The sequence below is a fragment of the Trichosurus vulpecula genome, chromosome 3 (assembly GCF_011100635.1).
Source record: "Trichosurus vulpecula isolate mTriVul1 chromosome 3, mTriVul1.pri, whole genome shotgun sequence".
NCBI classification, from domain to species: Eukaryota; Metazoa; Chordata; class Mammalia; order Diprotodontia; family Phalangeridae; genus Trichosurus; species Trichosurus vulpecula.
This window is the reverse complement of record NC_050575.1, coordinates 84,513,179-84,525,950: the sequence shown is the minus strand read 5'-3', so window position 1 is coordinate 84,525,950 and position 12,772 is coordinate 84,513,179. Positions and strand designations below refer to the sequence as shown.

Genomic DNA, 12,772 nt, shown 5'->3' with positions numbered 1-12,772 from the left:
TGCATTCCTGGTATAAATCTCACTTGGACACAATGTATAATCTTTGTAATATATTGTTATAGTCTCCTGGCTAGTATTTTATTTAGGATTTTTGTACCTATATTAATTAATAAAATTGGTCTAGAATTTTCTTTCTCTTTTTTGCTCTTCCTGGTTTAGGTGTCAGTACATATTTGTTTCAAAAAGTGAGTTTGGTAGGAATCCTTCTTCACCTATTATTCCAAATAATTTATTTAATATTGGAACTAGTTGATCTTTAAATATTTGAAAAAATTCACTTGTAAATCCATCTAGTCATGATGTTTTTTTCTTACGAAGCTCATTTATGTCCTGTTCAATTTCTCTTTCTAAAATAGGTTTATTTAGATATTCTAGTTCATCTTCTATTAATCAAGATGGTTTATATTTTTGTAAACAATCTTCCGTTTCACTTAAATTGTTAAATTTATTGGCATGTGACTGGGGAAAATAACTCCTTATAATTACTTTGATTTCATCTTCATTAGTGGTATATCCACCTTTTTATTTTTAATATTAGTGATTTGGTTTCCTTCTCTCTCTTTTAAATCATATCGACCAATGATTAATCTATTTATTGGGTTTTTTTCATAAAACCAACTCCTACTTTTATTTATTAATTCCATGGTTTTCTTATATTCAATTTTATTAATCTCATCATCAATTTTTAAGATTTCCAATTTGGTGTTTAACTGGGGAATTTTAGCTTGTTCTTTTTCTACTTTTCTTAATTGCTTACTCAATTCATTGGTTTGCTCTTTCTCTATTTTATTAATATAATAAGCATTTAGAGATATAAATTTTCCTCTGCTGCATCCCACAAGTTTTGATATGTTGTCTCATTATTGCCATTTTCTTTAACGAAATTATTGTTTATATGTTCTCTAACCCTCTCATTCTTAAGTTATTTTATTATTTATATTGGAATGCATGCCATCTTGGAAAGGGAGAGGGGAGGGATGGGGTGGAAATTTAAAACCTATGGAAGTGAGTATTGAAAACTAAAAATAAATTAAATATTAAAAAAGATTAAGGTATTTAGTCTCCAATTAGTTTTTAATCTATATTATTGAATATACTTTTTACTGCACTGTGATCTAAAAAGGATGCATTTAATATTTCTGCCTTTCTGCTTTTAACTATATAGTTTTTATGCCCTAATATATGGTTAATTTTTGTAAAAGTATCATATACTGCTGAGAAAATAGGTGAATTTCTTTCTATTCCCATTCAATTCTCTCCAGATATCTATATACCTACCTTATCTAAGATTCTATTCACCTTCTATTTTTCCTTCAAAAATTTAGATGCTATAGCATTTGTTGCATATAGGTTTAGTATTGATATTGCTTCACTTTTATGGTCCCTTTTATCATAATGTAGTTTCCCTGTTTATCTCTTTAAATTAAATCTATTTTAGCTTTACCTTTTTCTGAGATCATACCCTGCTTTTTTTTTAACCTCAGCTGAAACATAATAAATTTTACTCCAGCCCTTTATTTTAACTCTGTGTGTATTTCTCATTTTAAAATGTATTTCTTATAAACAACATATTGTTGGATTCTTATTTTTAATCTATTCTGCAACTTGCTTTTGTTTTATGGTTGAGTTCATTCCATTCACATTCAAAGTTACAATCCTTAGTTGTACATTTCCTTCCATTCTATTTTTTCCTTAACATTATCCTTTTCACTCTCTCTTTTTCCCTATCTTTTCTCACAAGTCTGATTTACTTTAAACTACTACTTTTAATCCACACCCTTTTAAAAAAACCCTCCCAGAGCAAGGAATAGTTTACTTATCAGATTTATGGGAAGGGGAAGAATTCATGACCCAACAAGAGATAGAATGCATTACAAAATGCAAAATGGAGAATTTTGATTATGTTAAACTGAAAAGTTTTTATATAAACAAAGCCAAGGCAACAAAGATTAGGAGGAAAGCAGAAAACTGGGAGAAAAATCTTTACAACCAGTGTCTCTGATAAAGGCCTCAAATTCAAAATATACAGGGAACTGAACCAAATTTATAGGAATATAAGCATTCCCCAATTGAGAAATGGTCAAAAGATATGAACAGGTAGTTTTCAGGGGAAGAAATTAAAGATATCTATAGGCATATGAAAAAATGCTCTAAATCACTATTGATTAGAGAAATGCAAATCAAACCAACTCTTAGGTACCACATCTCTCCTGTCAGATTGGCTAAAATGACAAAACAGGAAAATGATAAATGCTGGAGAGGATGTGGGAAAATTGGAACACTGTTACATTGCTGGTGGAGTTGTGAAGTTATCCACCCATTCTGGAGGGCAATTTGGAACTATGCCCAAAGGGCTATAAAAATGTTCATACCCTTTGACCCAGCAATACCACTTCTAGGGTTGTATCCCAAAGAGATCACACAAGTGGGAAAGGGACCTGTATGTACAAAAATATTTATAGCAGCTCTTTTTGTGGTAACAAAGAATTGGAAATCAAGGGGATGTCCATCAATTGAGGAATGACTAAACAAATTGTGGTATACGAATGTAATGGAATACTATTGTGCTATAAGAAATGGGGAAGATACAGACTTCATAATAGCCTGCAAAGACCTGCATGATATGATGCTGAGTGAGGGGAGCAGAACCAGGAGAACACTGTACACAACCACAGACATATTGCTTCGGTGATGACTAACTTTGATAGACTTGGCTCTTCTTGGCAATACAAGGTTCAAAGATAGTTTCAAAGGACCCCTGACGGAAAGAGCTATCTACATCCAGAGAAAGAACTATGGAGTCTGAATGCAGACTGAGGCAAACTATTTGCTCTCTTCTTTTTTCCCCCTCTTTTTTTGTTTTGTTTCTTCTTTCTCATGATAATTGGTCATAATTCTTCTTTACAACCTGACTATTGTGTAAATAAGTTTAATGAGAAGGTATATTTAGAACACATATTGGATCCCATACCACCTTGGGGGACAGGGGGAGGGGAGGAAGGGGAAGAAAATTTGGAATTCAAAAACTTGTGGAACTGAGTGTTGTAAACGAAAGATAAAAAAATCTAATTAAAAGAATGCTTGTAAAAAAAAACCCTCCCATATCTTCTCCCCTTACCCTCCTATTCCTTAAACTACTGCCCCTCTAAGAATCCCTCCCATATCTTCTCCCTGCCACCTTCCTACTTCTTGATCTACACACCCCTTCTAAAAGTCCCTCCCTTATCCTATCCTCTCACCCTCCTAATTATTTATAAATTTAGAAGACTTTTATATGCTTCCAGATGTATATGTTAGTCCTTTTTTAACCCAGTTCCAATGAGAAGCCTTCTATCTTCGTATGTACTTTCAAACTCCCCAAGTAATTTTGACATTCTTAAGAGTTCAGATAATATTTTCTCATATAAGTAGTAAACAATTTGACCTTATTGAGTCCCTTATAATTAATGTTTACCTTATGTTTCTCCTAGATGGCAAATTTTCCACTGAATTCTGGTCTTTTTATCACAAATATCTGAAAGTCTTTCAATTCATTAAATATCCTTTTTTTTTTCATTCAGGATGATATTCAGCTTTGCCAGGTAAGTTATTCTTACTTGCAAACTAAGCTCCTTTGCTCTTCAAAATACAATGTTCTGAGCCCTTTGGTCTTTTAATGTAGAAGCTGCTACATCTTGTGTAATCCTAACAATAGCACCATAGTATTTAAATTATTTTTTTCTCTTGTTGCTTGTAGTATTTTCTCCTTAAACTGAGAGCTTCAAAACTTGGCTATGATGTTCCTGTGAGTTTTCATCTTAGAATCTCTTGCAAATAGTGATCAATGGATTTTTTTCTATTTCTATTTTGCTCTCTTACTCTAGAACTTCAGGGCAATTTTCCTTAATAATTTCTTGTAATATTGTATCTAGACTCTTTTTTTATCAAAACTTTCAGGTAGTCCAACAATTCTTATATTGTCTCTCTCCAATCAATTCTCTAGGTTACTTGTTTTTCTAACGGGTTCTTTGTACTGTTGTTTTCTGAGCTCTGTTTGGAGGTCCAACCTCAGACATTCTTCTCCACCCCAAGCCACTGCCCCTAGCCATGCTGTCACTCACTGCAAAGGCTCTTGCTCCCTGTGGTCCCTCTAGTGGCTGCAAACTTCAGCTCACCCCTTTGCCCTAGAATGGGAACCAGGGACTCTGCTCTCCTGCAAGAGCTCGCAGGTAGCAGCATCCATACCCCTCTGCTACAACACTCAACTAGCACGTGCTTGTTCATCTTTGCCCACAGTGGTCCCTTGGACCAAATCTGGTCAGCACAACTGGGCCTGACATCCTGCCACAGTGAAGGGTCCTTCAATCTTCCCCTACTCAGTTGTCTAACCGCTCCCACCCCATACACATTGCTTTGAGGTGAAAGTTCTAGAAGCCAAGACTGCTGCCTGACTCAGCTGCCACCAGGACTTGTTGTTTGATAATTCACTGGAGTCTGCCTGGAGGTGTTTGCCCTTCAATCAGCCAAACCTCCATCCCTGAAAGCCAGGTCTTTCTTAAGATCCTCAGATTGTTCTGGGAAGACAACTGCTTTACCCTGACTTTTAATTATTTCTGCTGCTCAAAGGTCACTCTGAGGCAATACTTTATCTTGTTTGTGGGAGAATTTTGGAGAGCCAGTATTTGCTGTCCTATTTTGTCATCATCCCAGAATCCTCTCAGAAAAAGAATCTAAGTCAGGTTTCCTGGCTCAAGTAAAAAATTCTTTATATAGTACATTTACCAATAAGGTGTATCAGATGACCAACAATTGGGCTTAAGGCTATGTAAAAATGGGAAGTAGTTTGGCCTACTTCAAAAAAAAACTTTTCAAGGTTTTTTGTCTTTTTAAAGGTATCAATGGATACAGTAACAAGAACACTAGCTATGAAATTATAGGAGCTGTATTTCAAATCTACCTCTGATACCACCTGTATAACCTTTGGCAAGTGACTTAACTTCTCCAGGCCTCAGTTTCCTCATCTGTAAAGTAAAGGTATCAGACTAGCTGGCCTCTGAGATCCCTTTCAGCTCTAAATCTATGATCATATGACATTATCATTAGTCATCCTCAGAACATAGTTCCCCCATTAGATATTATCATCTACATTTTACATTTATATTTAAAAGATCATCACCTACATTTTAAATTTATATTTAATATAAATAAATATTTTAAGTTATACTGAATATTAAAATTGTTAGTTTTTATATACTCTTCTCTGGTTTGTAAAGTTGAAAACCCAAGTTTACTACTATAGAAAATAAAAACACTGCAAGAAATGATCATTATTAACCCAGTAGAATCAACAGTACATAGCTGTACATAATAACAAAACAACACATAATAGTATGTGTTGCATTAGTCAACAACACTCAATAAAAAGAAAAACCATTTATTTCCCAAATGTATATGAAGAATGAGTTCTTACCTGTAGAAACTTTTTTACATCAGCAATAATGTCTCTGAAAACAAATTCATCTTTCTGAACCTCAAACCATCCTAACTTGGTGATTTTAGCAATGACTTGAACAAGAGCTTGAATGACAAAGGGAGCCAATTTGGGTTGGGATGCTATGTAGTTCAGAATGTAATTCCCTGTAAAGAAAATATTCTTCATCATTATTAGGATTTTTCAGCACCATATATTTCAGCAATCATGTTATCACCAAAACTGAGTATCTCACGACAAGTTTTTCCACTGAAAAATTACTATTTTTTTCCTTCAGGCATTGCATGTGCAACCATCTTCTATTTCAATGGACAGACATAATGAAAGGCTAAGTAATTTTCCTAAATACAAAGCAAAATCTATTTTATTTACCATTTAGGTTTTGATTTGATATCCTAAAATTATTTTACTAGTTCAGAGGGTTTAAAATTGCTACCTGAAAGAATGCTTAGCAGGCAGTGCATCACTGGAATGATTCAAGTAAAGAAAGGTAGAAATATAGGGAGTTATGGTCAGCGGAACAGTATAGTTTCTAATTATGGAAGTGGGAAACTTGTGGGCAATGGTAAGATCTAGTGTTTAACATCTTTGAGTGACCTGGTAGAACTAAAAGAGACTTAAGAGTCGTGGGACTTAAGGAAGCTGAGGAATTAGAAGTTTAGGGAATTTGAGGGAACCTCTATGTAGATACTAAAGTCCTCTAGTACTTTTAACTAAAAGTACTAGGGAACTTTAACATCTACAGAGATGCCTCTACTATAAAGGGTAGGAGCTGAGGGGAAAAGGAAACAGTGAGCTATGTGCCAAACTCCTTGAGAAAGGAGGGATTCTGAGGTCCCATCTGATAACCCAGACTAGCAAAGTTGACAAAAAAAAAATGACAAATGTTGGGAGTCTCCTGACTGAGCATTTTCAATAGCTATCCCACATTCCTGGAATTCTCTTTCAATGGTAACTTTGGAGAGAGTAGTTTCAATTGAATTATGAGGTCTGAAGCCATATAGCAGAGGGTTTAGAAAATAGTGAGAGAAGAAGTAAAAGTAGCTAGTGTAGGTAGATTTCTCAAGGGACTTAGTTAAGAAGGGGAGGAGAGGTATAGGACAATTAACTATAGGGATCAAATGAAAGTTTGTTAAGGATGAGGAGATACAGGAATGCTGGTAAACAGCAAGGAAAGAGCTAGTAGACAGGAAGAAAATGAAATGTGAGTGAGGATTATAGGGAGTATCTGTGAGAGAATCAGAAGGGGATGAGATCAAGAATCAGTCAGTAAATAAATATTTATTAAGCACCTACAATGTGCCAAGCACTGTGCTAAGTGCTAAGGATACAACCAGAGGCAAAAGACAGTCCCTGCTCTCAAGGACCTCTCAATCTAATGGGGAGACAACATATAAATAGGTACAAACAAGCAATATACGAGAAAAATAGGAAATAATTAAAAGAAGGAAGGTACTAGAATTAAAAGGGGTTAGGAAAAGCTTCCTGTAGGAGATGAGATTTAAGTTGGACCTTGAAAAAAGTCAGGGAAGCCAGTCAGCCAGAGATAAGGAGGGAGAGCATTCCAGGCATAGGGGACAGCCAGAGAAAATGACTGGAGCCAAGCAATATCGGAATGCCTTGTTCCTGGAACAGCAAAGAGGAACAGTGTCACTGGATCAAAGAGTATGTGGCAGGGAGTAGGGTGTAAGATTGGAAAGGTAGAGGGGTTAGGGCAGGAGTGGAGGGTGGAGGAAGGGACTAGGTTATACAGAGCATTGAACACTAAACAGAGGATTTTGTATTTGATCCTAGAGGTAGTAGGGAGATATTGGAGTTTTTTGAGTAGGAGGGAGACATAGACCTAAGCCTTAGAAAAATCACTCTTGTGGCTGAATGGAGGCTGGATTAGAGTGGGGAGAGACCTGAGGCAGACAGACCCACTGCAATAGTCCAGGAATGAAATAATGAGAACCTACACCAGAGTGGTAGCAGTGTCAGAAGAGAGAAAGGGGAATATTTGAGAGATACTGCAAAGGTGAAATCGAAAAATTCTGACAACAGATTGGAAATGGGGGTGAGAAAGTAAAGAGTCAAGGATGATATTTAGATTTAGATATTTAGATATTTAGGAATTGGGAGGATGGTGTTGCTCTTGATCATAATTGGAAAGTTAGGAGAAGGGAAGAGTTCAGGTGGAAAGATAATTAGCTCTGCTTTGGACATACTGAGTTCAAAGTGTCTACTGGACATCCAGTTCCAGATGTTTGAAATGGTGCTGAATGTGAAAGCAAAGTCAAAAGACCGATATACACAATGACTACAATGTAAATAAAGTCGAAACTAAGAGACGACAAATTCAGATTAAATACAATGGATGATGTTGGCACCATACTATCAAAGTTAAAGCACATGTGCAGTCTGTTAACAATTAGTAAATGACAAAAGTGTAAAGTGACATACACTATGAGTTATAATCATGTTATTACACAGTTTTACATAAATATCATTAAAAAGTATATCTTATAGGTAGAGTCTGCTTGGGTATCTGTTAGCAAGTTTCTATACAGTCAAAACAAAGTATTAATATATTTTTCAAAACTAAAAATAAAGTGATCAATTTTAATTAAATAAATATTCAATATAGGCTACTATGTGCTAGGCACTGAGAACACAAAGACAAAAATGAAACCAGCTCAGCCCTCAAGGAGGCGACATTTTACTGGTAGGGAACAACATGTACACAAATATGCAAACACAAAAGATAAACAAAGCAAATACAAAGAATGAGGAAGGGACAGAGAAAATAACAACTGGACTAGATCAGGAAAGGCCTCTTATCGGAGGTGGCTCTTGAAACTTGAAGAAAGCTAGGAATTTCAGGAGGTAAGTAGAGAATGCTCTTCCTTTACTAGAATGGGAAATAGCCTGGCCAGAGAGGGACAGAATATTTCATATTCATTTATATTGTAATATTTACCTGTAGTGTAGAATGTACTAGGGGAAGTAATATGGAACCAGCTTAGCGCTGTAGTGGATGGAAAGTGGAGGGCCTGGAGACAGGGAAACCAATTAGAAAACTATTACAGAAGTAAAGAATAGAGGTGGTGAGGGCCTGAAGTAGTGTGGTGGCTGTATGAATAGAGAGAAAGGGACCAGTGTTAACCGTTTTAAGGAGGAACAAGAAGGAATCAACAAGACTGGCTATAAGAGTGATAGAAAATAAAGAGGAGATGACAACTCTGAAATTGTGAACTTGATGGCTGCAAGAATGGTGAAATCTTGGACATCAGGAAAATCAGAGGTGTGAGTTTTGGGGTAAAGATAAAGAATTTTGTTTTAGATGTAGAGAATTTGAGATGTCTAAGGTAAGTCAAGGTGGATATTACTTTTTAAAAAAGCCAAAATTTTGGGAAGGTGAATCTTGTGTGCAATACATTATCTACTCTATTCCAAAGCAAAAGAAAATAATTTTTCAATCATTTCAGAATTTCGCACCACTGTTCACCCCCATCAGGGAAGACAATCCATCTTAAATCCTCTTTAAAAATCAAGAACCAAAACATTTTAAAACAGCATCAGGAACCACACTTCTGACTTCAGCAAAATATTTAGAGAAAAACTACCTTTTAAATTGCTATTTTGTAAAGAGCACAATAAAGTACTTACGGATATCTATCCTTTGTTCAATAGGTAGAGGAGTCACTCTGCTGACAAGTTTTGAAAGGCATGTTGCTGCAAGTAGCTGAGAATAGGATGTCTGCAAAAAAATTTTTTTTTGCATTTTTAATTAACTTTCACTAGAGCAAATGAAAGAAGAAAGAACAGATCGAATTATTTGTGTTTCAAATCCCAATGTTTTGGAATGCCATTTTTTTCTTTTCCTTTTCACTTTGGTTGCTCAGAAAAATTTTAACCATGTTACAGTCATGCTATGATCATCAAATTTCTAAGAAAGAAAAGTGGTGAGATATGCCACCTCAAATAACTACAAGGAATCACAGGAACGAACTACAGAATCAAAGAAAAGTAGAGCTAGAAAATATGAGAACACAGACAAAGAGAGGGGCAGCAACTCATCCAAGATCATAAAGCTGATCAACAAAGAAGCAAGAATAACCAGTCTCATGATTCAAAAATTAGCCTGTGTCTGGATAGCAGCAAGATTTTCAATCAGTTTATAATCATTTAATAAGAATATATTAAGTACCTACTTTTGGATCCCCCCCCCCCAATTTATCAATTTGTTTTCAGTTTTCAACACTCACTACCATAAGTTTTAAATTTTCTCCCCCTCCTCCTCTCCCTCCCCAAGATGGCATGCAATCTGATAATGGCTCTACACATACATTCCTATTAAACACATTTTCACATTAGTCATGTTACACAGAAGAATTATAAAGAATGGGAGAAACCATGAGAAAGAAAACAAAAGAGAAAACAGTCTGCTTCACTCTGCATTACAACTCCATGGATTTTTCTCTGGATGTGGACGGCATTTTCCAGCATGAGTCCTTTGGAAGTTTCAGGTCCTTGCATTGCTGAGAAGGGCTAAATTTATCAAAATCAGTCCTCGCACACTGTGGCTGTTACTGTGTATAATGTTCTCCTGGTTCTGCTCACTTCACTCAGCATCAGTTCATATAAGTCTTTCCAGGTTTTTCTGAAGCCCGCCTGTTCATCATTTCTTATAGCACAACAGTATTCCATTACATTCATATACCACAACTTGTTCGGCCATTTGCCCAACTGATGGGTGTCCCCTCGATTTCCAGTTCTTAGCCACCATAAAAAGAGTTGCTATAAATATTTTTGTACATGTGGGTCCTTTTGATACAGCCTTAGAAGTGGTATTGCTGGGTCAAAGGGTATGCACATTTTTATAGCCCTTTGGGCATAGTTCCAAATTGCCCTCCAGAATGGTTGTAGCAGCTCATAGCTCTACCAAGAATGAGTTACTGTTCCAACTTTCCCATGTCTTCTCCAACATTTGTCACTTTCCTGTTTTGTCATGTTAGCCAGTCTGATAGGTATGATGTGGTACCTCAGAGTTGTTTGGATTTGCATCTCTAATCAATAGTGATTTAGAGCATTTTTTCATATGACTATAGATAGCTTTAATTTCTTCCTCTGAAAACTGCCTGTTCATATCCTTTGACCATTTATCAATTAACTTGTATTCTTGTAAATATGACTCAGTTCTCTATATATTTTAGAAATGAAGCCTTTCTCAGAGATACTAGTTATAAAAATTCTTTCCCAGTTTTCTGATTCCCTCCTAATCTTGGTTTCAATGGCTTTGTTTGTGCAAAAACTTTTCAATTTAATGTAGTCAAAATTATCAATTTTGCATTTCATAATGCCTCTATCTCTTGTTTGGTCATAAATTCTTCCATTCTCCATAAATCTGACAGATAAACTATTCCTTGCTCCCCTAATTTGTTTAGTATCAGCTTTTATACCTAGATCGTATACCCATTTGGACTTTATTCTGGTATACGGTGTCAGATGTTGGTCTATGCCCAGTTTCTGCCATACTATTTTCCAGTTTTCCCAGTAGTTTTTGTCAGTGAGTCCTTATCGCAGAAGTGGGGAGGTGGGGGGGGGGGGGAGGCATGGCTCTTTAGGTTTATCAAAAAGTAAATTGCTATAATCACTGACTTCTGTATCTTGTGCACCTAATCTATTCCACTGATCTACCACTCTATTTCTTAGCCAGTACCAAGTGGTTTTGATGATCGTTGCTTTATAATACATTTTAAGATCTGGTGTGGCTAGGCCACCTTCCCTAACATTTCTTTTCCTTAATTCCCTTGACATTCTGGACCTTTTGTTCTTCCAGATGAATTTTGATAATATTTTTTCTAGCTCTATAAAATAATTTTTGGTAATTTGATTGGTATGGCACTGAATAAGCAAATTAAAGTAGAATTGTTATTTTTATTATATTAGCTCAGACTACCCATGAGCAACTGATGTTTTTCCAGTTATTTAGATCTGACTTTATTTGTGTGCAAAGTGTTTTGTAATTGTGTTCATATAGTCCCTGGGTTTGTTTTGGCAGGTAGACTCCCAAATATTTTATAATGTCTACAGTAACTTTAAATGGAATTTCTCTTTCTATCTCTTACTGTTGGGCTTTGTTAGTAATGTATAGGAATGCTGAGGATTTATGTGGGTTTATTTTATATCCTGCAATTTTGCTGAAGTTAGTAATATCTAGAAATGCAAATGACTTATGTGGGCTTATTTTATATCTTGCAACTTTGCTAAAGTTGTTTATTATTTCAAGTAGTTTCTTACTTGATTCTCTAGGATTCTCTAAGTATATCATTATATCATCTTGCAAAGAATGATAACTTAATTTCTTAGTTTCCCATGTACCACTGAGGAAAAGGTATATTCCTTTCTACCCCTATTCAGTTTTCTCCATAGGTCTATCATATCAACTTTTTCTAAAATTCTATTCGCTTCTTTAACTTTTTTTTTTGTTTATTTTGAGGTTAGATTTATCAAGTTCAGAGAGGGGAAGGTTGAGGTCCCCCACTAGTATAGTTTTGCTGTCTATTTCTTCCTATAACTACCTTAACTTCTCCTCTAAGAGCTTGGATGCTATACCACTTGGCACATATATGTTTAGAAATGATATTACTTCATTGTCTAAAGTGCCTTTTAGCAGGATATAATTTCCTTCCTTATCTCTTTTAATTAGATCTATTTTTGCTTTTGCTTTGTCTGACATTAGGATTGCTACCTCTGCTTTTTTTACTTCAGCTGAAGCATAATATATTCTATTCCAGCCTTTTACCTTTACCCTGTGTGTATCCCCATTTCAAATGTGTTTCTTGAAAACAACATATTGTAGGATTATGTTTTTTAATTCATTTTGCTATCTGCCTCCATTTCATGGGAGAGTTCATCCCATTCACATTCACAGTTATGATTACTATCTGCGTCTTTCTCTCCATCCTATTCCACTCCCCATTTATGCTTTTATTTCTCCCTTCTCTCTTCTCCTCCTTAAAAGAGTTTTGTTTTTGACCACTGCCTCCCTCAATCTTCCTTCCCTTCTATCAGTCCCCCTCACTTTTCTGTTCCTTTTCCCTTACTACTTCTTTTCTTGCTTCTAACCACCCCCTCCCGTTTCTTTCCCTTTTCCCCTCCTGTTTCTTTCCCCTTTCCCCTCCTGTTTCTTTCCCCTTTCCCCTCCTACTGCCTGTAGGGCAAGTTAGATTTCTACACTTAACTGAGTATGTTATTGTATTGTTAATGTATCTTTGCTTAATTTGAAGATCTTTCCATCCATTAATAGGCCCATATGAC

General features: G+C 35.6%; 1 protein-coding gene across 1 annotated transcript in view; it reads right to left on the bottom strand.

Moving 5' to 3' along the window:
- The window catches only part of RANBP17 (RAN binding protein 17), a 349,537-nt gene that overhangs the window by 310,035 nt on the left and 26,730 nt on the right, over positions 1-12,772 (bottom strand). Inside the window, exons 3-4 of the mRNA XM_036752901.1 lie at positions 9,119-9,209; positions 5,450-5,616 (exon numbers count right to left, since the gene is read on the bottom strand). Coding sequence (XP_036608796.1) covers positions 5,450-5,616; positions 9,119-9,209 — 258 coding nt within the window. The remainder of the gene's footprint in view (positions 1-5,449; positions 5,617-9,118; positions 9,210-12,772) is intronic.